The sequence below is a fragment of the Serinus canaria genome, chromosome 1, assembly GCF_022539315.1.
Source record: "Serinus canaria isolate serCan28SL12 chromosome 1, serCan2020, whole genome shotgun sequence".
In the NCBI taxonomy this organism is placed as follows: Eukaryota; Metazoa; Chordata; class Aves; order Passeriformes; family Fringillidae; genus Serinus; species Serinus canaria.
Genome location: NC_066313.1, coordinates 16,624,693 through 16,651,332, shown reverse-complemented (window position 1 = coordinate 16,651,332; position 26,640 = coordinate 16,624,693). Strand labels below are relative to the sequence as shown.

Here is a 26,640-nt window from a genome sequence, read left to right as displayed (position 1 = left end):
AGAGCTAAATGCTGGGAAGAAGCTGCTTTGCCTTTGCCCTGTCCCCTCGGGGCTGTTGGGACTGGCCAGAGCAGGCTGGGCCATGGCCCCAGCTCTGTGCTCAGGAGGAATGTGTGAGCAGCACCCAGATCACACCCCTGGCCCTTGACCTTCCCTGCCCCCTTCAGCAGTCAGCACGGAATGAGAGGGGAACAAAAAATCAGAACAAATGCTTGGCAATACTGCCTCAGCACTCTCTCCTAGCTGTCAGGACTTTGTCCTTCAGGGATTTTTAGCCTGGACAAACGGGATATTTTTGCCTACCTACATCAGGAATCAGCACAAAGGGCATTGCACCCTGTTTGCCACTTTCCCAGCTGTGAACCCTGCAAGCTAACCCCAAGGCAAGCCAGTGGACATCCCCCAAATCCCCCACACTTGGGCCATCCCAGAGACTCCCCAGTCTGTGCCAGGCAGCCACTCCCTCTCCCATGACCCTGCACACACAGCCCTTGGGCTCGCAGGGCGGTGGACACACAGCCGCCACTGCAGGATGCCCTACAGCCCTTGAACACTCTGACTGACTCACAGAACACATCTCTCCTCAATTTTTCTTCCATTATGTAAGGAAAAACTGTTCATAAGGCAGAAGCAATGACCATGCTTCATCTGTCTTCACCCTTTTCTTAAATGAAGCAGTTTAAGGGTGTCAGTGGGTCAGTCAGGCTGCAAAAACCCTCAAAGAAGGAAGCCTAGATAATGTACGAGCTTTTATTACATGTCAGGCCTGACACACCAAAAGAGAGAAACATCAGCGTGCCTCAGTGCTAGGTCTCATGTCAGGCACAAATCACCCCTCTCCAAATACATTAAAAAAAATTTCTTAGAGTGAATTTAATCCATAAACCATAGCATGAAACTCGTACCCAACACACAGCACAAAATATAATAGGTAAAACTAAGGGAATTACTATGCAGCTATAAAAATATAAAGGACATGTGGTTACAGCAAACAAGATAAACTGAGACTAAATCAGATTAAATGGTTCAAGTAAACTTGCCCTCTTTATTAGGAACTTTTCATTCTCTGAGATTTTTGGCTATTTAAATTGTTTTTCTGATCACATTAGGTAACAAGACAGTAAAGCCTTCTGTATATTGTAAGCATTACAATAACATACATATTAGAAAAACACAAGTTCTTTCTCTAACATACAGAGTTCTTCACTGCTCCCAACAGAGAGTAAGAGCCTTCCAAACAGTCTAAATATTTATGAAATTATCTGGACTTAAGGAGTAAGTGCTTTATAAATGAAAAACACATTCGTGACTGAAGTTTTTTGCTATTACTTAAACTGTCATGAATGGAAGAATGTTCTAACCCACACTTCTCCAACAAAACCAAAGTAAAACTCCAGTATCCTCCACCCCTCTAGAAGGCAACTTCAAACCTTCGTCTTTGTCATGTACCCATGAAATTGTCACCTGCAGTACATAAAAAGTTGTACAGACACTTGTGGTAAGCTAAGTTTCTATGTTTAATTGCTTACCTATAACAAGTAAAGCAATGAAAAATTGTAATTTAAATCTCATGAAGCAGTGCTACATTTGCAGATAAAATTAGAAGCAACTGAAAACTTGAAAAAGGGAAGCTTTTGCTTTTTATCCTCCCTTCTCATCAACAATTCAAGTAACATTTTTACTAAATTTCTAGAAGGAAGAAATCAGCCTAAGAATATATACATGAGAAACAAGACACTCAAAATATTACAGTGCAACACTAATATATATAAAATGGAGTTTACTGACTTTATAAATAAATTACTCTGAAATCTTCTAATAAAAACAATAAGAATAGTTTCTTTCACTGGAATTTGAGAGCTGGATTTTGAATGAAGAAATTAAAAAATAAAAAATATCTAATGAAAGATTAAAAATCAAAATTATCAGTACAAGAATGAAAATATAAAAAAATAATACAATGTCTTCCTTTCAAAGGAAGAAAATGTAAAGAAATGGAAGACAGGGCTTTGAAAACCTTGTGAATTAATTTTTTATGTGTTGAGGAAGATACTGAACAGTTGCTGAGAAATTCCTTTCCAGTCCTGTTTCACATTAAATAACTTCAAAAATAACCAACACTTTAACCTAAGTCCCTATTAAAATCCATTTAGAAGTTTAAAGAAACTGATTTAAAAATATTTTATTGCTTCAGTGTTTGCATATCCCATACATACACAACTGGTAATATAATGAGATAGATGGTAACAAGATAAGAAGAGAAATGAAAAACTGTTCACAGATCACCTGACTGACATCTAAAAGCACAGTGTCCCGAAAACATGGGTAAATCCTCAGATTCTTCATTTCTCTTCCCTGTCTATTTCAGAGCCCAAAAAATAAAATCTTGACCCTCATTCTAAACCAACTGGCAATTTCCCTGAAGTTCATTACTAAAAAGTTAGTCCATCTGTTGTTAAAAAATTAATCTAATTAATCTAAAGGATGAGGTTCTACCAGAAGGCAATCAGACACCTTTTCTAATAGCAGTTCTGTTCTTTTTCACTCAGCTTTCAAAGCACTCAATATTTTCTTCTCTCTCTGTGCTTGGTAGCTAACATTGATATAAAGCTGCTGTTGAGGAGCAGTAGCAAGCACTACAACACCCAGAGAAGACACATGCAGCCACAACATTTTCACACACAATATGGCTTTATGAGTTAAACCTAATGGTCAGTCCACAAATTCAGTAGTTTCCTTCAAAGAAGTCTGAAGTCCTATTTCCATGAGGAATATTAGGATAGAGTTGTTATTCAGGATGAAAGCCTTTACCTATTATAAAAATTACAACTGGAAAAGATGAAGGTTCATTTTTCATTTAGTGGTAGTTTACACTCCCAGACCTGAATTGGTGTGGCCTCTTTTTAGCAGAGGATAAATTGCCATTACCATATTAAAGTAAGCAATAGTTACCTAACACTAATGTATGGGCAGATGCTGTGTGAGGCAGTTGTCAGAAGGAACCAGCAAATTGGACCTCTTAACTGCTGATTTGAAGAGCTAAGAATAGGTGCCATTTCAGTGTACACAATTCCTCCAGACATGTTTAAACATTTTTAAATTGTAAAGTTTATAGATGGATAATACTGATGCCTTTTACATGCTAACATCTTTTATATTTGTTTGTAAACCACTTCTCAGTTGCCCTTTAAAATGAACACAATAAGAAACACTGTTGCTGTAGCTGGCAGTATTGGCTCTCTTAGGGCTCTGGCAATAAGAGCACAAACTTCCTTAGGAGAGCAGCAAACCTAACAAGGAGGGAAACTTTTTTTAACATAAAGACATTTTGATAATTTCACTCTGTGCAACCTGCCAATTTGCCTTATTAATCTTCTCAGTTTGCTCACAAAGACTCAACTTGGATTTGACACAAGCCAGTGAAAACTGGCTTTGGCCTGAGTGGGACAAAAGATAAGACAGCATGAAACACTTCTCTGCTGTTTAATTTGGGAGTTGACTTATTCACAAACTGTTTTCAAAGTGCTTCTAGTTAAAACTGTAGACAGGCTCAATCAAGTAAGCAGCAGTAAATGCCAGGCCAGGAGGCAGAGAGCCACCAGCTGTCAGCCCAGCAAACCTGGGTCTGTGCCAAGCAGGGGCATGAAGGCAACCCTGGGCATACTCAGCTTTTGGGTGCAGGGTCCCACCTTTTATACTGGCAGCAGTAAGGTTCACAAAGAAATGACAGAACTGCCAGACCCTGAAGAGGAGTCATTGTGCGGCCTTGACCACCACTGCCAAAGCACACCAGGGGCCCTCAGGTCACTTGGCCTCCCTGTCCAGATTCGGGGTATGAAGGACACACCAGAGGGGAGCCCGCCCTCTCAGGACCATAAGGGAATGGCTGCAGCTTGGCAGGCAATGGAAACACTTTCACTGGTAAATGAAAGACTTTCACTGGTAAATGCTTTCAGCTTCAAGTAGGCAAGCCTGCAACTTGACCTTGCAGAAACTGCCTGAGACAGTGTTTTCACTGAGGTCATAAAACACACATATCCTCACTAGTGATAAATCAAGGAGCAGACAGTGTATCAAAGCTCAAAAGAAATTCAGTAGTACAAAAAACCAAACTAAAATACTGGCTATTTGCACTATTTAGCAGCCATCTGTAAAGAAAGGTACATAACTAGGGTGGCTCGACTAAATTTCAGCAAATTGTTCATGACTAATTCTACAGATATTGTGATTGTGCTTCTTTATTGGTGACTTTGGTACACTCCCTTCATGTTTCTAGTTAGGACTTTGAAACAAGACTCTGTGTTTCTCTGACACACAGCTGGAGGAGACAATTCCTTAAGCTCCGGAATGCTGAGAGAAAGACATTCCCAAAATCCTTCCCAGGTTTCACACACTGTTCTGAGCAACAAGACCCTGGCAACAGAATCAGTGTCACACGGATTAAATTAGGCGTACCGTGCAGATAACTAGTAAAGCTAATAACCCAAATAGTCTCTTATTGAATCCTGCCAATTTAATTTAAGGTGCTCTCTAATAATCTCAGGTATGAATGATAAGCTTGAAGGAATCAACCTCGCAGGAAGATATGGCCTGAAGAGTCAACTCCTCTTTACCACCCTTTCACAGCTCCCCAGACTTTAAGGCCACTCTACTTATCCTGCATGCAAGTACAGTACCCAGAATTCCTCCATATCATCCAGCCTCATTCCACAGCTCAAAAGAGCAACTGTACTCGGGCTATAGCAAAAGGCGACACAGGGATACACCCATTTGTGCTAAGTTTGCAGAGGGCACACATAAGATAAAAATGCATCTATTTGATTCTTAACAATTATTTCATTAGGGTGCAGGTTATGTGGCAAGTAATGAGCCACAGACATCTCCCAAGCATCCACAAAGTGCACAGCAATTCCTGAGAACATTTTCCTCATGACAGAATCAAGCTGAAAGGAATACCAGTCACTGTTGAAGAGGCTCACTTCCGGCCCCAGCTCCTGAACGTTGGCGGTTCTGATGACGATGGAAGTCTTGGGGCTGCGGTCCAGCAGCTGGAGAACGGCCCTGCGGATGTTCCTGAGGCGGCGGATGTACACTTCCACGGGGAAGGTGCTGAAGTGGGACCAGATGGTGATGGCTATGACGGTGTTCCTGCCGCCCACGATGCTGTTGAGCTCGTTGGCGATGTAGCGCAGCTCGCTGCTGAACACCGTGGAGAAGCGGATGGGCGGCCCGTGGCAGCGGAACTTCACCAGGATGTTGTGCTTCAGGTCCACCGACATGAAAGGGCCCACATTCTTAGGGCTGCCTAGGTTAAATTCCACCAGATCTGAAAGGCCAGGAGCAAGTGTTAGCAAAAGACAGCACAAGAAGCTGTCAACAAGATGCTTGGACCACAGGGCAGAGCAGGGGTAGATAAGGAAACCTGAACATATTTCAAAGAACTCTAAAACTAAACAGAAGGTGAGCATCATTTTTCAGAGTGGAGTTTATGGGTGTTGAAATCTGCAGGACAGCACATTTGGATTTCATAAGGCTGTCAATGCCTTTTCCAAGTTTCCCAAACCATTTCCTTCTCTCTTGTAAAAAATAAATTTTCCAAATAGTCATTTTTACTCTCTGAATCCAGCAATTTTAGGACTCCGTTTAAATTTAAAGATTACTTCAAGTTGTAGGAATTAAGGCAGCTCAAAGACTGTATTCCAACACAACTGAAGTGGTTCAGGGGAAAGGGATTAGGGAGGCAGGAATATTTGTCTACTGAAATTCTTCTACTTAAGTAACTTGAATAATGACAAGGGCCCCAAAACCTATAAATAGCAATGGAGGTAATTTGCTACTTCATTCCAAAAATCTCTCCTATGACTGGGATGCTGCAAGGCCTTACAGAGACACCCCAAGTGATTTCCTGCCATGCCTCCTGGGGTGGCTGCCTTAACTCACAACCAAGCAGCAGTCTTGCTACAAGGACAACTTTGAAGATACCTGGTGGCCCCATTTACAAGGTCTACACGTTTTCAGTGCCTGCTCAAACATTTGACTGTCTGCCAGGGCTTCTGATGAGGTTTTACCTTTCCTCTTCTTTTGTTTTGTCACTGTCACTCAGTAAAACCAGCTCTGTGCCTGAGATGTGAGAAATAAGGCTTTGTAAGGGTCCTAAAGGACAAAGCTAAATAACAAAAAATTACCTGGAACAAATGCTGTCAAATATTCAAACCACTGCCTTATTGTAGAGTCTCCAAACAAGTGGATTACTTTTCCTTGTAAGCACTCAGTTATATCATCTGATTTGTTAAAATTATGGATCCAATGTGTTCTGGACCTCCACTGGTCTTCATAATAATAACCAGAAGGGGAAGCTGTGGGATCTTCAGCTCTACTCATACTGCTTGAATCTGGAAGAGAAAAATCCTTTGAAACTAACATACAACCAAAGCAGCCTCCATAATCTTCACCGACATGTAGTCAGCGACTGCTGACAAGAGCTGGGTGGGCGATTATAGTTCAACTTAGTTTAAATTAAACGGTATCTCTGCCGTGAATGTAAAACCTATCTGTCACCTTTCTCCGTGGGCTAGAAGCGCTCAGTGGCGGGTGTTTGCGGGGCAGAAGGAGCGGAGGCAGGGAGGCCAGCGGAGCACCCTCCCCACCTCGCGGCGGAGCCCAGCGCGGCGGCCGCCCTGCCGCGGCGCGCTGCTGCCCTCCAGCGGCCGGCCTGCGCACGGCAGCGCTGCTCGGCGGGACACCGACCCGCGGGGACAGCCTGGCAACGCCCGGAGAAACATCCAACAGACCCAAAACAAACTCACCAAAACAAAACCCCAGAACACTCCTACGGAATAACACATACCTCGGCACTCTAGAAGAGTTAAGTCTGAACCATAAGGCCTCCAAACCCAGAAAATGCCAGAATTGAAGCTATGACCAAAAATGGTGTATGTGCCATTTGAAAATGATAATTATGAGAGTCTCTAATTCCATGGATTTCTTACTTTGTCTCTCCTATCCACTCCCCTCCCCATTTACTGCCTGGGACAGGCAGCTCCCTGAGGGGCAACAACACATCAGGGAAGCTCTGCTCCATAGGACGCCCTTTTAACTTGCAGAAGTTGAGCAATACCCTTGCAAGTAAAGGTATCAGGATTACAGGAGATCACAGGAAGAGAAACTGCAATCTCATGGTTATATCAGCCAAATATTGCCATATTTCCCTTAGTAACCAGAGTGATATTGCTACATCAAAGTTCTGTAAGGCTGTTTCAGGTTCCTCTTTTGCCATTTGTGTATTCAAACACCTCAGCTGAACAAGCATGGAGATCTTCCCTGGCACAAACACCAGCTGCGTGGAGCGGACACCGCCAGCTGTTCAAACACTTCTACTCACCTTGGTGTGGGGACTGCTAAGAGCAGTCCAGTCCATGCCCTGTCATAAGTTACAGCTGTTTGTTAAAGCACACCTTGCCGTGGCCAAAATCATGCCAGGGACTGTTCAAATGATGTAAAAGTACAAGCACTGGAATTCCAGGGCCCAAAAGCATCCTCTGAGAGATGCTTCATTAAAACACAGATAGAGCCAACCATAACCAGCTTTCCTAATAAGCATTTTTAATTGCTCTTTTTCTATTCAATATCCTCTGCATATTGTATTAGAGGATGTTAACCTCCTTAGACCTCACACGGACACTAAAAAAGCAAACTACTATACAATTACATTTGTGTAACACAGATAATATAATCACTATTACCACAGAACAAAGCCATCAGAAAATTCTATCTCTGGATGATTCTTTAAATCTGACAGCAGGAACAAGGAATGAAAAAAAAAACCTTAGCTAATAATGTGAACTCATCTAATATTTATTAACAGGAGAAAGAAAAAAAAAAAGCCTTCACATGGTCATGCATTTAAAGACTAATTCAGAATGTGAATTCACAATTTGAGTTTGTTTGATTCTAAGTCTTGATGCAAAAGCAATTGAATTTTTTACCTTTAGATACTTTTAAAGTATCCTTTAGATGGATACATACATATATATATAAAACAGTGGTACTAGAACAACTTTTTGGTGCCCCACAGTAAATCAGTATTTCAAGTCTGTGTATAGTATCATACCAGAATTCAGAATTGGCCCTTACTTTGAGATTTTATAAAAGAGAATAAAAGCTCCAATATGAAGTTAAAAACCAAGGATAGAAATAAAAACTTGTATTTCAGAAAAATAAAGGTTTTTAAAAAACTTGATCTGCATTTACCACCACACAGAAAAACATGTACAAAAAGAACAACAGCAGAACAATGAGTTTGTGTGTATCACCAGTCCTAACCAATCCACACATTCACGAGCATTATACCAATGGGTTCAGTTTATTTATTCAAAGACTGCTGTACTTCGAAGGAATTTATTTCCCTGAGGAAATGTGCTACGCTTATCAACCCTTTCTAACCCAGCATTAATTGTCAGGACATTATAGGCAGACTTTGATCATTCTTAGCTCCTGGAAGAAGGGTGACAATCAAATTTTGAATTTGCAGCAGTTTCTGCCAGGAAACATACAGCATAAAAAAGCAACAGAAACACATCAGCTAATAGATCTGGACAAAGAAAAGAGGTGGAGGGCAAATGCTGCAAGCTAGTAGCAGAACTGTATTTTTTTTAGTGAATAGTAAAACTGAAAACAAGAACTGCTCTAAGTTGCCTTCTGTTCAGACTTTATTGCTCAGGTCAGTAACTCTACCTTAAAAGTCTCTTATAACCTTATGAAAAAATCTGAGAAGTTTTCATTTAAGCAATAATTCTCTGTGTATCACATTTTATGCAGACCTTTTAGAAGCATAAGAAGCTTGCTTTTGGATATGAACGAGATAAAATCTCCGAGTTCATTTCAGTACATACTGTCTTTGTTCTGTTCTTAGAAAGGGCACAGAACAACTAGGTTCTGGTCCAGAACTGTAGATTCTGACATCTTGTGGTAACACAAATTATAGTAATACTTAAATGCAAGTTCTCAAAATCTGTTAGACAAAATTCTTAACAAAGAAAGAAATTAAGAAATACCACACAGCTGTTTTCATTAGATTGAGAGTTTGGGAAGCAGTTACTCTAAAACATTTTACGCTATGAGTAAATGCTAGGGGAAATAAAAGACATTTTTGGCAAGAGAACAAACTTCTCTCTTCTTTTGATTTCTTTTTTTGCTAATCTCATTTATGTATGTAATTTCAGGAAAAAAAAATCACTATTTCTGAACTTGTATTAAAGTTAACACCCAAAGGCTTCATCATCTCAATAGAAATCTGATACTGATTTTTTTGTCATCCTAAAAAAAACCCAAATTATTATTTGATGTCTGTTGTTCTTCTTATAAACTTAATTATGAATTACAAACAAGAATCTTATGCAGTTCACCTTACCTGTAAATGCCTTGGGCTTTACAACGACTGAATCAGGTCCACTGGAGAGTATCGGCCTTTTGATATTCACATCACTTGAACAAAAAATGAACACAGCAATGTTTGTAAAAGTTACTGTGAAACTTGAAGGTAATATTAATCTCATTTTTTTCTTACTACACTTCAAGTAAGCACACAGTGCTACAAATTTTTACTCCAAATTTACTTCTTACAGCTGAATTCATTCCCCATTTACTTTGAGACCACCATCACTATTCTCTATCAAAATTCAAAATTTCATGGCACTGACACAAATCTTGTGCAAGCTTGTACTTTGTACACAAATCTCAATAAAGCAATCAAGTGTCAGAGGTCTGCAGGAAGCTTTTGGGGATTTGCCCCAAAGATGTTCCCAGCTAGCAGAACTTCTGGGGACAAACCATTGCAAGGGTACAGGGCCACAGCAGCAGCTCCCAGCTGACTAATACTAAGACTTTGTTCTGTCTTTTGCTACTGTTTTGGTACAAAAGAATCCTTGTCTACTTTTTTTCTCTCCATTTAAGAAATAAATTATTTGGAATTTCTTTAAGCCATTTTGGTCAAGGATCTCAGAGCTGAATGAAACAAACAAACAAACAAATAAAAATCAAAACTAAACCAAGATAAACACCTTTCCCAATCCCATATGGAAACATTACCAATAAATATAAGCTGTATTTTACAGGTGGACTGGCAGAGACACAAAGTCAAAAGACCCACTTACAAACTTGATATGGAAGAGCCAAAAAAAACCCCACCGCTGCTTACTTTTTATTTCTGGTCTTGGTTATGAACATGCACACATACTTTCCTAAATTACACTATTTGGAGATGCTACCCTAAAATCTTTCCCAATGTAGACCTCAAGTGAAGATAGTGCTGAAAGACTTTCCTACACCATCTTTATTGGAGAGCAAGGCATTAGCCTACAACTACAACTCTGATACTACACAGTAACTTACTTTATCTAAATTCAGCTGTGTAATTTCATACAGAAGCAGTTCTGTCACACATACACAGGCAATAAGAGATGATCTGGGTTTTTTTTAATGCTGAATGCAGAAGTAAAATATGACTGCAAAATTAATTTAGTTTAACACCTGAAATAACATGCACAGATCATTTCCATTTGCATGGGGATTACTCAGCAATTTGTTCTACCAGGTGTTTTCTTCATGAAAATTGCTTATAAGATTTGAAAGTCATATTGAGCAACAAGGAATACATTTAAGACAATTTTTGATGAGGACAAAAACAATTGGTAATTTCTGTAAAAATGAGCCTAAAACCTGGATTCTTTTTGGGTAGTTTAGATTTGGCCAAAAATACTTCTTGAAGCATGGTTATTAATATTGCAAGTGCAGGTATGGAAACAGAAAATAACGAAACAGTCCCCCAAACCACCAGCAGATTTAGACAGCATGCTCTAGTGAAATTCAGGAGGGTTGAATTCAAAGCACAGAAAGAGAACTACATGCCAAACTTCTTTAAGACTGCTAAGATTTTTGCACAGCTAAATGGAGGGGAACACACTATTCAACAACTAACACCAAACACCTGGTCCTGCAGATACGCTCCATCTCTAAGGCAATGTGTCATATTTAAGCAATAGGCTTAAATATGCCTATTGATTTGACTGAATATATATAAATTCAACAACATACAAACCTTTGGAAAAAGAGGCTTTCCTCTTGTGTCAGAAGACCTTTCAGATATCCACCTTTGGCATGGTTGATTCGGCTGGCACATGACAGTTTTCTAGGCTTGTAACAGAACCATGGCTCACCCGTGTAGAGATCTGTGAAGTTACAGACTGGGAGACCTGCAGGCAAGCAAACGTTGCACTCTGTAGTCTCTGAATACCTGCCAGACTTGAACGAGCTTTTGAAATAGACTCTGTCCGGCCTTTCCTCTCGCAGACGCAGGAGGACTTGGATTGCTTCACTCGGATGGACAAGTGACACAGAAACTTTGACCTCTCCTGGCCAAAGCAAGGTGAAGAAGACTTTGTAAAGGCCATTATGGCAATCTACAATCCTTCCTGCTGCTCCAGCTTTCAGCTCAGGAGAGTGAATTCGTGCTTGTAAATAGTCTCCACCGTACTGCTTGGGTTTTCCTTGGAAATCCTTCATACGAACGAGTACCTCTAACTCATCACCCACCTTGAAGAACCTGCTGGGTTTCACAATCACAAAATCACTGTGTGTGGGATCAGTGCTCTCTGCAAAGGCAATTTTGCCATCAGGAGGCTTTGGCCACTGTATTGCAGCCAGCAACGATTCCTGCTCCGCTTGTTCCCGTTTGGACAAGGTCTGCTGCGTGTACCCACAGTAAGGCTTCCTGGTGGTTTTGTCTGTCTGTGACAGAGAATGCTGAACATTGTTTTCTGTTATCCAATTCGATCCTGAAACTGTGTCATCATCCAGGTGCTGGGGAGAAAAAGATTACCTGAAACTGTGCTGTGAAATGAAACACTGGGAATAATGGATGCTTTGTTAGGAAATGATCCCAAGAACTGGGCTTTGCTTTACAGAGTTTTCAAGCTGACCAAATGAAGCAACTTCACTAGAAGACCCAAATCTATTACTTTGACCATGAGATTTCTAAGGAAACAGGTGGGCAACCTGTAGTTATCCTGCTTTGGCAAACAAGCATTTAAAGAGATCACATCCAATGTATGGCTGTCTTTCAGCTACCAGTACACTCTCCAAATATCAGCAATGTGAAAAAAAAATGACAAAAGGTGTCATAGACACATTTTATGAAAAATTCTTTTGCTAGGATTTTTTCTCCTGAGAAGCTGAGAGGCCTCAGAAACAAAATGTAAACAATACCTATCTGCTGCTGTGGAATGCAACAGGTGGTCCATTGGTCCATGTTGGTTGTTTCTAATTAATGGCCAATCACAGTCAGCTGGCTCAAACTGTCTGAGAGTCACAAGCTTCAATTATTCATTCCTTTCTAATCCTTGCTAGCAATCTGATGAAATCCTTTCTTCTATTATTTTTGTATAGTTTTAATATATAATTTTCTTTTAATATAATATATATCATAAAATAATAAATCAGCCTTCTGAAACATGGAGTCAAGATTCTCCATGTTTCATCTCTTACCTCATCCTGGGACCCCTGCAAACACCCCCACTAAGAGGTTGGATGATTAAATTATTACTCATGTTTCCTTTCCTTCTGCAGTAACATTTCAGTCTTGGAGCACCATGAATTCTAATAGCTGTCCCATGAAATGCAGGGAAATAGGTTTTCTTTGAGATGTTACTCTGCAGGTTAAGCTGATGCAACCCCTGCACATGCCTTCCAGAGAGGTTTGCTGCATGTAGCAGCTGCAGCCATTTATCTGGTCACACTCACATATCTTCTTGGCTAATTATCTGAAATGCATGTTTCCCTGTAGTGTACACATTAAAAGAAATAAAAGAACAAAATCCCAAATCCTCCTGGGACAATGAATTCATGAGTCAGTTGGCCAGTAAAATAGTGCAGAACAAGCTAGGATTAAATAGGCAAAAAACCTGCTTGTTTATTTAGAAGATTTTACAATCTATATACAGCTGCTTCTAGCACCAAATGAAACAGCAAGCAAAACATCCCCTAATCACACAAGAATTTTAAAATTAAAATACTTACATACAAAACTAGACTAAGAGAGGGGGCTTCTGCTGCAATGTGATAAAACAGTATTTTGTGCAAAAATAACAGTGTCCAAAACTGTATTTGCATGCAAAGGACTGCAGATACCATCTTCTTTATGACATCACATAATTTTGCAGGTTTGCATTAGGAAAATTTAAAAATAGCACAGTCTAAGACTCCAGAGGTACCCATGAGACTTCTAATCAGCAAATTAAGAAAAACCCCTTCAAATACACACAAAATCAGCAGTTAATGAGCAATCAATTAGCAGGTACATATAGTAGAACTTATCTATAGTTCTGTTTCATAAAGTAGGAAAATAGTTTTTCAAGCAAAGATTAAAATTATACAGTGTACCATTCACATAGCATCAGAAGATGTGCTCTTTTAGATTTGAAAGATTGCTAAAAAATCCAAACTGCATTATTTGAAATCTTTAAAAGTACCATTGTACTTACCAATACCCCAGTGTTTTTCATTTACTTCTTCCTTAAGTAACTACTCACTACTAACTACTTTTAAATGTCATGTACTAAAATCACAACACTCATATTAAAGCTTTATTCATTGTTATAAACCTTTCTTAGGCCATAGAAATATCAGCAGTGTCTTAAAACCATTTGACCCACACTGAGATTAAACATACTTATTTAGAAGAAAGGTAAACCTAACTAGCAATAAAAACATACAGGCTTTTGAAGTATGTGACATGAATTGGTTTTGATCAGCTTTAGAGTAAGAGGATGAGCACATGAGGATGTAGGATGGATACACAAAATCTTCTTTGTTTGATATCCAAGTTAACTATAAAACCTGAAATTGTAAATTGCTACACTGTAGCTCTAAAACATAAATTGACATCTACGCATCTATACACCAGATGTTAACATCACAATAGAAGCTTTTGCTTCTGTTTTATACTCCCACCCAGGATTTAATAAATTTTCCCTGAAGACCATAATTCATAATTATTTTTGTTTTCCATCATAGCAAGCCAAGCTGCAGCAAGCCAAGCTGCAGATGTATGCTGCACATTGCTTTTATTACTCCAGTAAATTTCAGCCAAAGCTGAGAGTGAATCCCAGGCACAGTTCTACTTTAAATCTTGCCTACATGCATTCTTGAATTAAGCCAAGTTTCTATTTTTGGATACCTTCACAACTTCTGCCCTTCACTTGCTCATGCATATATATATATATATATATATATATATATCACAGAAAGTACCGCATGGAAATATTTTTTAAAGTTAGCTATATATTTATGTATTTTCCTAAAGAGGAGTGGAAAGGGAGAATATGTGTTACAATTAATTGCTGTTTTCGGTGTATGTTCCCAAGAGAAAGTTTCTGGTTTTCAGTTGGCTCTTTCTTGGGTTGGTGGGCATGAGAAAAACAAATCCTTTCAAATTAAGAAGAGATGGTCATCTCAGATATCTTAAAAACTGATGTATCCCTAATTTAAATCTTCTATAAATTTCCTCTGGGTTTTTAACTCAGTCTTTCTGTCAGAGATGTAGAGAAGCCATTTCTGGCCTAGCTAGGCTTTCTGAAGTCTTTCCAGAGGCATACCTATATCTTTCAATGGGAAAGGGTGCAGAGAACACCAAGCCAACAAACTCATTCAGAAAACAGAATATGGTTTGATGGCTCCAAATCAGTCCACCTACACAGATTTTTAGCAGAGCATAAGGCCAAAGCTCTTCACTTGTATGCAGCTGAGAACAAGGACATGCACTGTCACTTCAACATCTCCAGGTTATGTCCCACTAAGCAGAATAGATCATACCACAAATATTTCCTCAGTCTATCCTCAAAGGGCCTGAGGGGGAAGCTCCATGAAGGTAAAAACAGAGCTTCTTCAACATCCTGAGGAGCATTCTTTCTCCAGCATCCTTGTTCATCTTTACAGCCCTCTTTCAAGCCCAACCAGGACCCTGTATTGTTGCAGAATTATAAGCTTAAGTGTGAAAATAAGCTAGACCGTGTATGCTATTCACAGGAGAAAATATTGCACAGATTCTCTTTGCCAGTAAAGGCAGAAAAAGCTTCAGAGTCAATTAATACACCAAAGATTCCTGACTGGAATATAAAAGCTTTCCAAACCATCTTTCTTAAGTATTTCCCAGGCTCAGCTCCAAACAAGTACTTAAGTTCTCCTGCCCCTACGGATACACAAGTCCTGCTCTGAGGTAAATAATTAGCTAGTTTGTCCCCACTTCATTTCCTACTCCCTCTTGGCATTTCCAAGTCTCTCTGGCTCCTCTCTGTTGTCATACTGAGACTGTGCAGAATGGAGGGCTTTCTATTGTAGCTAGTAAACTAAACAAAATTCCTTTATGAAAAGCAGATAGAGAGGACTTCTCAAGAGTACTCTTCCTTTATGACACAGATTCTTTTAGTGTTGATTACAGGCTCCATGTTGGATAACACCTGCTTTGCTTATCTCCATGTATACTCCATTCAAGGTCTCATGTGTTTTAAGTGCAATTCCCAAGGGGTGTTGTTTGTTCAGTTGGTTGGTTTGAGGGTTTTTGTTTGTGTGGAAGGAGTTTATTTAGGTTTTTTGCCTTTTTGAGGTTTTTTTCTATTTTTTTTTTATTTTTAATTTACTGCATTTTGAAGATAACCAGAACCCAAATGTGACCACAAAGTAATTTAATGGCTATCTGCCAAGTAACACAGGCAGGACAGAAGAGGTTACATGTCAGTTAAGCACAAAAAAATCCACTAGCAGTTCCTGCATTAGAGATGTCATAAAAAGGAAAAAAAGGAAGATGTATTTTTATGAGAACTAATGGAAGTTTCAGCTCCATTATCATCTTCTCAGCTTTTGGCATTCTCACCGCCAACTAAGCAAAAATTAGATACAACATACAGATTAACCCAGGCAATAATGCTCTCAAAGATATTCTAGATGGGTCACAGAGCACTTGGGAAGATCTGCAATGAACACCTGTCCTCAGTTAAACACCACAGTGTAGGTGGCTGATGAAAACATTGAGTATTTCCAGTGCTGCTGAAAAAGGGGAACTCTACCTCAAAGCCCAGTATCTTCCACCAGCTGTTAACTCCTGCCTTGGCTTAACAGCTGCTGCAAACCTGTGTAATCACTGTCACTAGAGCAGGAAACAACACAGGAGATTCCCAGGCAACAGGCACAGTGGGGAAATAAAAGTTCCAGGAGACAGCATCTGAATCTGAACAAATATCAATTCCTGAAAGGTCAGTTATCTTAAATTCAGTAATTTTACACTCCAGGTACTTCATTTGCTGTCTATGACAGATATGAAATCAGTTCTCTATAATTACCATCTCACAGCACTGAGGGGCTGCTAAACTACTCTAAGTGTCAAAGCCAGTACTCAAAAGCCATCAGTAGTTGGCAGTCAAATGTTCCAGAAATAATTGGAATAAGATAATGTTATCTTCTGTAGGCACCTGCAGTTTAGCAGCAAGAATTTCAAACTTTGTTACATGGTTCCTTTGCTCAGTTTCAGCTATCTGATTTCATACTCTGTCCTGGCAAGAAACTTCCCTTCTCCCCATAGACCTCTCTCTTCTATGTGCTTTTAAATAAAGTAGCACTCATAACCAATCCCAAAGTGGTTCTGTCACCCTAAAGGCCACTGGTACAAATACACAAACCCTCCTGCATCCTGAGAGAATGATGTTTGGACAAAATCTTGATACTTCACAAAAAATTATTGCACATTTTATCTGTCTAGCTATATCCACAGAAAAAAATTCTAATAAAATAAAAACACGTTTCTTCTGGTACTGTATGATCAACCATGTGACCTCAAGGGAATAGTTATTCCACAACAAAAAGCAAAGCAAATAATAAGCTGACTACCAAACTTTTTGTGGATAGCTTGTTGGGTTTTTTAAACACAACAGAAGAAAAGTAAAATTCTGACATGGGTATGACTACTGGGAGGGTGTCAATAGTAGTTTAAGAAATTAAGAGAAAACATTCTAACATGAAAAGGTATTAAATCCTAAAGCAAAGAAGAAGGGACACCAGCTGACAATTGCCTTAGATCTTGAGCTTCAGCCAGCTAGGTTGGATGATCCAGGGATGAGAACTATGTCTGATGCACTTACTAACACATTCTCAACAGTAATCAACACTAAGATCTCCTTCCAGAGTACTAATAGATTTGGTTACAGATATTCTGTGAAAGTGTTATAAGGTTTTTTTCTGGCTTTGATCTCTGACTGAAAAGAATCAGCATAAATGCCTATATTAGACTTCCTGGAAAACTGAGCCAAGACAAATACAGGATCAGATCCATTCAGAAAAGTCATGACAACAAAAGGGGTTAGAGTTGCATGTTGTAAAGATTTATCAGGAACACAATACTTTAGTGAGGTTAGAATAGCAGATATGTAAAGGGCAACAAAGCAACAAAGAAACTTATTATGGACAATGGCCAGAAAAAGCACAGAGTGAACACTCAACCTGCATTTTCCATTTCACTCTCAAAGCACTGCCAGAGCACTTTTCTCTAAGAAATGTAATTTTAAAATGGAAAGAAAACAGTTTAGGATTCTAAATATCAACATTCCTCAGGCAACATCCTAGGTCAAAACCCAAAACAAAATAAAACCACATAAAGAGAAAACAAAAGCTACCTCCTACAAACAAAACGGATTATGCTAACTTGAACCAAAAGTCCATCAAACACAATATTTTGATTGCCAATAGTTTCCAACAGCAGGTATATGGGAAAAGAAAACAGACTGAACATGCTGTGCCATTTCCTCCTGTAGACTTAACACACTTTCTAGCACTTTATGGTTTAGATTTCTTAAAGACTAGGGTAAACATCTTAAGATCTAGTATCCCCAATGGACTTTTCTTCTGGGCATTCATCTAGATTTTTTGAATATAAGCATTTAGTAACTACAGAGACTTGCTGCAAAGGCTTCTGCAGCTTTGCTGCAATCCACAAAAAAGAAACCTGCTTCCTTTAAAATCAGCCTCTGCAGTTTTATTTAATGTGCCCACCAGTACTGGAATATGTAACAAACACTCATTCTTCAGTTATTGATCCTAAATCACTTGTGGTTTTAGACTTCCCAAGCATCTTCCTTACCCTTACATGATCCTCTTCCAATTCAACTGTATTTTGTGTGGGGTGAGGGGGCTTTACAGCCCCCTTTTGGGTCATTTCATTTGGGCATCACAAGCCAGAAGGAAGGAAGATTGCACACAGCATATACAAAACTTAAAAGCATAAAACACTTACTGACTGGCTGGCATGCACAAAGGACAGCTATAATTTAACAAGGTGTTAGGCTAAGCATTACAATGCTCATCCACCAAATGCAGCACTGGAATGCCTGGCCAGGCAGGCAGCCACTGGGCAGAGTCAGCCTCCAGGGCTCCTGCAGGCAGATCCTCATCCTCCTTGACTTTAATCTGGGGTTACTGACAAAGCAGTTTAAAAGTACCTCTGCACTGAAGTGAGAAGTAAAATGAAGAAATATGCAAGACAGACACAGCAGAGGGAAAAAGGGAAAGGTAAATAAAAATTGCATCTGACATGCCAGAGATGAACAAGCTACTAACAGCTCTGCAGAAAAAGACCTAGAGATTCCAGGAGACAGCAAACTCACCATGTGTCAGCAGCACAGCATTGTGGCAAAGAATTAACAAAATCCTAACCAGATTTTGACTGGTTAGGATTTTGATGACTGATCAAAGTTAGAGTTCTCTTCAACTTGACCATGGAGAGGTCACACCTAGAACACTGGTTTTTGGACAACCCATTCCAGAGTAAAGCTGGCAAGACTAGCTAAGAACCCTTGAAATGCTTACGGAACTGGAATGACACTAAGGGAACCAAAGCATCTTTTTTTTAATTCTAAAGACCAAAAGGGAACCTAACTGCAGTCTTTCACTAACCACAGGGGAGTCACAGAGGAACTGGAGTTAAAGTACACTCTAATAGGTTAAAAGGCTGTTGCACATAAGGCAAACATTCTTCCCTCTAAGAGGGATGCAGCATTGCAACAGCCTGCCTAGGTAGGTTGTGAAATATGAGGGTCCTTGAATACAGTCAAAAGTCAAAATACCCCATTGCACTCCAAGCTAACTCTGATGCCAGCCTTTTTAGGAGGGTGTTGGATTAAATACCTCCAGACATGCCCTCAACTATGAATTTTCTGTGATTCCAATTTATAGCTAAATGCTGTCAGACAATTCTAACCTCACACTCAAAAGCCAATAACATTACTTAAGCCATCTTGGAGAAGAAACAGGCACTTACCTCTAACTGAAAAAAGTTATGGACCAGCACCACAACAGCCAGCACTGCCATGAGCAGGCAGAAGAGCTGCAGTCTGAACGAGTCACGCCACATGGTCCATCCGTGCCCTTCCCTCCCATGTTAGGCATTGCCATGGCTGCCATTCGGCGCAAACATGAATGTCATTTCGTCTCAGCGGGGCACGAGGGAATTCAGCTGGCTTCCACTTCATTCCTGCAAGCGCATTTTCAAAAACTCTATTAAGCCTCAGAATGTTACTAGAACTAAAGTCAAGTTTTGCACTGAAAGCTTCCAAATGGTGGGGCAATAACTAGTGCAATAGAACAGTCAACACAGATTATTTTTGTGGAACTAATCTGAACAGCATTATCTATCACGTTACATAAATCTCTTGGATCTGCCAAAGCAAACCCTTATCATAAAGCTGGTCTCACCTGTAGTGGATGCAAAAAAAACCCCAAAAAATAAAATAAAAGGCAAAAGAAGAGTGTTGCCGACATGTTTTATGAAAAATCCTTTACTTAGGATTTCCCCTCCTGAGAGCTGAGAGGCCTCAGGAACAAACTGTAAACAATTCTTATCTGCCGCTGTGGAATGCAACAGAGGAAATCTGTGATTGGCCCCGTCAGACTGTTTCCAATTAAGAGCCTATCACAGAACACCTGTCCGGCCGGTCTCGGTCTGAGAAGACTTGTTTTGAGATTCTTTTCTATTCTTAGCATAGCTTTGTAGTGAAATCCTTCTCTCTATTCTTTTAGTATAGTTTTTATGTATTATATATCATATAATAATAAATCAAGCCTTCTGATACATGGAGTCAACTTTGTCGTCTCTTCCCTCATCTTGGAACCCCTGAGAACGGGGTAACAGAAGAGTGCAAAATTTCATTCTGGCAATCAAAAAGACCAAAACAAATAACCACCACCCTACTTATCTGTCAGGCCACGACACCACTATCTAGACTGAAACAGAAATTCATGGGTTTGGACATCTCCCATTAACTTTTAAAGCAGGAACTTGTGGGTTTAGATATCTCTCATTTACCTGTTTACACATTCCATTAAGTTGTTATTAGACACTGGTGTCTGAAACAAATTTGGATAAGCAAGTTAAAACTTACTTCCTCCAGCTTTCTGCTTGGGAAGAGAGGAAAAATAAATCAACTGTAGCATTAAAGAGGAGATATCTAAGAGAGTTGAAAGCACTAAAATTTAACTTATGCATCATCTATAACATTATGTTACATCTTTCCTGTTCTGCTTTTTTATCATTCCTTTTATCTCAGGTGCATATGGGTATATGCATCTCTAAAAAACAACAAATGAACTTGTGGAAAGAATACAAAGTGTTGGGATTTGGTGTTTCTGGTTCTTTAAATCTAATAATAGTACTGTCTTTCATAAACTTAACTTTCATACAGCATCGTTCCTTTAAGGTTGCTGGATGACTGATCTGCTATAAAATCACAGACTTTACAGCCACTAATAAAGTTCGCAATGCTTGCTCAGAATGACTCTTAAACCTTCCTTTCCTTCTGAGAAGGACAATTTTGATGCAGTCTTTTTGCAAACAAAAAGGGTACTGTTCTTGCAGAAGCTCTAAACTTGGAAACAGAAAACAGATGGCAAGGAGAGGCACTCAAAAGACACCAATCTCTCCAAACCAAACATCCTCAAAGCAGCATTACTCATACAACCATGCACCAAGTGCAACAACATAATCAAATGATTACATAAACTTTGTATAACTTTCTATAAATAGTATAACTGAGAATTTATACAATTAGTATAACACATAGTACCTATAGTTTTAAGACTATATGAAAAATTATGTGTAAATTTAAATAAAACACAATTATACATAAAATTATATCATAATTATACATAAAAATTAAACACAAAAAATTATTTATCAAATTTATACAGGCTAGAAAACTGAAATACATTACTGGTATAACCAGGACAGCCTCAAAATAGACCACACATCAAATTGCTTTACAGGGATTATAGGGATTATAACTTCAAATGCTGTGCTGAGAATTAGAGAGATTGTATTTCTGACCAATGAACTAGCATTGAAAGAGCAAGACATCCATTAAAGTGAAAGAATGAAAATGCCACAAAAATGAAGCTTTGTTGGAACAGTTCTGCACTAATATGAAATTTGCATAAAACAGCAGCTTGGGTCATAAATTGATACTAAATATACCTAGAGTACATGAAAATGCTAATTTAAGGACATATACGTCCATTTAAGGAAGAAAAAAAAAATCATTGGACAAAACTAGAACTTTCAATTCTGTTGCTGAGAATTTTTTCCACATCACTAAAAAGCACAAGACATTGAAAATGTAATGTAAATTCAGATGCAATTTCAGATGCCTAAAAATTCCACAAACGCTGTTCCATATATTTTTTACTCAAAATTTTCTGTATTCTGTAGATGTCACATGCCCTAAAACATTTAAATGAACGGGTTTAGAGCTTTCTTTATGCTAAAGTCTTACTATACTGCCAGTTTCATCACAATTGGTGAACAATTGATCCCATTAATTTTTTGTATAAGGGAAGTTTATAAATACTCCAAAAAGCCTTAGGACTAACCCCACTCTAGAAATGTTCTCTGAAGCCATCCACACAAAAGGCCCATAACCTTGGAAACAATACATTTAAAAAATAAATATATCTATAGGAAAACACACAAATATTTCTTAATAAAACTCATACATTAGTGGTTTGCTTACAGTGGCACAAAATAAAATGGCAGTTACAACTTTCTACCTGTAAAATCACTTCAGTTTCTACAATTACCCAAGGATTTTTTTGAAGTATTTTATTCTTTTAAACTTCAATGCCATGCACTTTAATTTTCTGCTATTTATTGCTAAGTATTACTTCTCTCAGCTTTGTTCCATGCTACCACAAGCCCCATTTTACCCAGTGTTTAAAACCGGTTTAATGACATTTTTATGAATACGTCATTAAATTACGCCGCATGCTCCATTACAGGATTGTTGCTTTGGGTTTTTTTACAAGTTGCCAATTACTGTCAGCTCTCTAAGCCAGCAGCGTTACAAAGGCAGATATGAATGTAACCTCTCCAAATTCTGTCATGCAATTCCCCATGGCATAGAGGAGCCGCTACCTTTGGAGATGCCCAAACCATGTCACTGGGGCACAGGGGCTTGATGCTCGCGTGGCTGCCAGCACGGAAAAACAGATTTGCTGTTGTTTTTCGCAGATTCCGCCCTGGACCCCAGGGCGCGGGGAGCCGGCGGCCCTCAGCCCGCTGATCTTGCGGGGGCAGCGCCCCCGGAACACGGGACCGGACACGCACCCCCGAGCCAGGGACGGGGGCAGCGAGCGGGAAGCACCGCTGCCGGCAGTGCGAGCCGCACAGCTCCGCTCTATTGCTTCAAAGGTACTTTTTAGAATGCCGCGGGATGGGCATCCCTTGGGAGCGGCACAAGGCAGCCCCCGGACCGGCAGGAAGCACCTTCAGCCGCCGCCTCGCTCACCCCGAGCGGCGCGGGCAGCGCGGCCCTGCGGGCGGGCGGACCCGGCCGCGGCCACGGGGGATCCGAGCAGGGCATCCGCCAACCCCGGGACCCCGCACCCGCCTCCCGCCCCGGGCCTCCCTCAGCGGCCCCGAGCCTGCCGCTCTCCGGCTGCCCCGCCGGGCTTTCCTTCCCCTTCCCGCTCCCCACCGCGCCACCCGCGTCCCCTCACCGCAACCGCCGGCTCTCCCCCGGGCCAGGCGGCGGCCTCGCCCCCGGCCCGGAGGCGCTCGCTGTAAAAGCCCGGCTCCCGCCGCCCCTCCCTCCTGCCCGCCCCTCACACAGCGGCAGCGGCTGCCGCGCCTCCTCCCGCCCCGCCCCGATAGCGGCGCTGGCCCCGCCGCAGCTGCTGCAGCCTCTGTGACGAGAAGGGGCAATGGAAAGGGAAACAGACACAAAACCCAACCAAAACAACGCCATCGTCCCTGTAATTTTTGAGCCACGGCAGATCAAGCCTAAGAAAGCAGGATGTGGGGAGGGTGGCGCGGAGCCAAGCGCTGTGGCCTGGGTGGCATCACCACGGTCCCCAGCCAAGGGAGAAGGCTCTGACACGAACCATCGCAGCTCAAACGCTGCCGAGCCTGAAGGCGAACGGAGCAGGAAGCAGCAGAGGCGACGTCTTGGACAGCGAGAAGGTTGTGGAAAGGGAGTCTGGACCCAGAGCAGCTGCAGGGGCTGAGCGGGGGATCCAGGCACGGCCCAGCACAGCAGAACTGGGCAAACGCAGCTGCATTGAGGGTAGGACTTCAAGATGCTTGATGAGGATATGGCACAGTCAGTGCTGAGCTTTGCACCCTGCACCGGAGCCGGGTGGCAATTTCAATCTGCAGGACATCTGCAATTAGTTCTGTAAACACTTGTAAACACTGCATTAGTTTGGGAATGCCAAAACACTCACCTGCCAGAAGTTCTTTGTATGAGTACAGGTTAATGGCTTAAGCTTATTTTTACTAAGGAATATGTGGGTTGCTTAAAACCCAAAACAAGCCAGAACTGCTGAAATATTCTTGTGAATACAGTATTTCAGCCATTAGAAATTGCCTACTTCTGTCTTCTGCCCCAGCCACAGCTATTGTGAAGAAGTGATTTTACCTCTATTCTTCTCCTTTCAACAGTTGTTACCTGGTAGAGATAGAAAGCAAAATCTCAACAGGCACCAGCTTTTATTTCTATTATACACTGTAGGTCAAGAATTGAAAGCCATCTGGCTTTCAAGCAGAACACATTGAAAAGACAGTATTTTGAAAGATAATTGGTACTCATTTTTTCCCGTCTCCATATACAAAGTCTATCAGTTCTATAGCAGTCTTATTTCTCTTCACTCTTCCTTCATGAGCTATGCAGTACACCAAATTCCCTTACAAACTCTGCACTCAAAGAGTAACCTAAGGCAAAATTTGTGTGCCAAATGCCAAGCACTATCCCAGCTCTCAATATGTCTGAAGTGATGTTGGGGGTGAAGGTATGGAAGATGACAACAGTGAGAAAACCTGTCGCTTCTAAGGAAATAGGTACTGCTAAAATGTGGCTATCTTTTGCCACATTTTACATTTCACCTCCCCTCAGAGATGGGAAGTGAATTACTTCCCTCCATAAATTCTTCAGCTATCATTATAGTTAGTCTTGATTAAGGCCTAATAATAAATTAAGTCTGCCTTTCTAATCTCTAACATGGTAAGTCCTTTTGCTCAGAGACCAGAAATCAATTACTCTGTGTTTGCCCCCATGCTCTACAAAAAGCCCCATGTAAAAGGCTCTTTGGGTTATTAGAGGGTCAATGGCATTAGTGAGGTCTGTTCCACCTCACCACCATGCAACATCTAAATGTCATTAGTGCCAAAAGAAGTACAGCTTAAGCAGCTGTTGCTCACCTTACATCCCTCCTTGTTTATCACACCAGAAGCACTTGACAGTTATTTTGATTTGAGTACAGAAAGCTGGAAAATGAAAAATAATCAGTCTTTCCTTATTTTTTTCAAGAATTATATGCAGTAAGATGAAGTTATGCTGGGCCCTTGGCCCCATTGCCCTTCTCTCTCTTACCCACAAAAAATAATCAATAAAACAGTATTTCTGACAATCTATATGGGACTACTGAACCCATTCTTGATTATAGGCAAGTGTTGAGGAATGTTTTGGTTTGCTCCCTGAGGCAAACTAAAACACGCTTTTGTGCTGAAGTATGGTGAGATTTAACAAACAATGCATTGAACAGTCTGCAAAGAGCACAACCCACATTGTTCCCTTTCTATAGACACCTTTGATGTGTCTCCTTTTGCTACATTACTCTTGTATCACTTCTCCAATCTTTTTTCCCTTCCACAGTCATCCAGGTCTTGTACTTCTGCAGTCCTTAAAACAGCGAGTTTCACTCTCACCTTGCACATGAGTTCAGCATGGCCCCTGGTTTCAGGCATAACAACAATAAGGTCTATTCAACTGTTGGAAAAACTCTTTCGCTGACTTGGTGCCACCCAGATGGTTTTCACACCATCTAATGCTTTAAAGGGATAACACTTTTGTTAGAAGAATCATCTTACAGCTTCCTCAAGTCCTTTTCCAAAAGGTTACAGAGAACCTTTCCTATAGGCATCAGCCTTTCCATGAACCTGCCTTAAGCAGCTGCGCTGCATTCCCACTCCAGGGGACAGGCAGCAAGGAACACAGGTTTCCATTTCTTCTAGGTGGCTCTGCTTACCTCTGGGACTAAGAGAAACTCTTCCTGGTCTTCCTCTCTGCTTCTCCAGACAATGGACATGGCCACAGCCATCTCAGCCATGGGCTGCCCAGAATAGATCCTGCCAGTTTAACACTGACACTGCTACACCAAAGGAAGGAAAGCATCCGGCAGCTAGGAATATGAGAAAGCAGGTGAGAGATAAAGGCTTATCTGTCCTATTAAGTAAAACAATACCTATTTCATGTGCTTAACAATTTCCATACCTGTGAGTAAAGCCAAAGAATCAGAGATCAACAGGAAAGCCAGTCTGCTGTAAAGCTACTGAGTCTGGGAATGAGCAAGCTGCAATGAGGAGAGGACAAGTGCATCTCTGTCCTGGAGAGCTCAACAGTACAAGACAGCTGGAGAGCCAGTCTTGAAAACATGGGTTCCAATAGCACATGCATTTGCCCAAATCTTCAGGTTAAAGGGGCTTGTAGGAACCACTGATGGAAAGAAGAAAAATGAATCCTGGTTGTGGAGTTTGTCAATGTTTCTCCCTAGGTCCCACAGACTCTCAAGCATAAGTACTAGTAAGCTGCTCAGCTTCCATGCACTTCCCACACCAGAAAACATGCTGCTAATGCTCAAGGGATGGGATAACTTCAGCTGGTGTAACAATGGATAGGAAGAGAGTTCCCAAAGGCTTCTGCTCGAATGCAGTTTAGCACAATGCTAAGCAAACATCCCTGACTGCTAGACTGCTGCTCCTCACAGCAGTCTAGCAGAGAATTGTTTAGGCTTTTCTAATGGTTTATGGCTTTCAGTCCAACACATTAAACACAATGTACCAGTGTAGGCGAGACAGGGGTGTAGCACGGTCGGGACGGACGGAGACGAGAGATCTCTGAAGCCAGGTCGTGGAACTTGTGGTTTATTGCAAAGGGCCTGGGTACAGGGCCCTGCTGGGAGCTGCCAGCTGCAGCTTGGAGCAGGCCCGAGAGAAGAGAGAGGATGATAGGGTAATAACGTAAAAAGCAAGAGCTAAGAGCATAGAGAAGTAAATAAGAG

At 40.8% G+C, this 26,640-nt stretch overlaps 2 protein-coding genes across 2 annotated transcripts in view; one reads left to right on the top strand and one right to left on the bottom strand.

The window, feature by feature from the left end:
- The window catches only part of RPL24 (ribosomal protein L24), a 432,745-nt gene that overhangs the window by 382,588 nt on the left and 23,517 nt on the right, over positions 1-26,640 (top strand). The gene's annotated exons all lie outside the window — the stretch shown is intronic.
- On the bottom strand, positions 1,018-23,183 carry NXPE3 (neurexophilin and PC-esterase domain family member 3). Its single transcript, XM_050973447.1, has 6 exons — positions 23,083-23,183; positions 19,355-19,567; positions 11,096-11,856; positions 9,410-9,483; positions 6,186-6,392; positions 1,018-5,326 (listed from the first exon to the last, which is right to left on the bottom strand). Exons 2-6 carry the CDS (start codon positions 19,445-19,447, stop codon positions 4,776-4,778), a joined length of 1,686 nt encoding a protein of 561 aa, XP_050829404.1. The 5' UTR covers positions 19,448-19,567; positions 23,083-23,183; the 3' UTR covers positions 1,018-4,775.

Coding starts and splice junctions, on each gene's coding strand:
- NXPE3 (XM_050973447.1), bottom strand. CDS start 19,447: ATGTGGCGTGACTCGTTCAGACTGCAGCTCTTCTGCCTGCTCATGGCA. Junction 11,857..19,354: donor ATAACTTTTTTCAGTTAGAG/GTAAGTGCCTGT, acceptor TTTTCTCCCCAG/CACCTGGATGATGACACAGT. Junction 5,327..6,185: donor TTTGACAGCATTTGTTCCAG/GTAATTTTTTGT, acceptor CTGGCCTTTCAG/ATCTGGTGGAATTTAACCTA.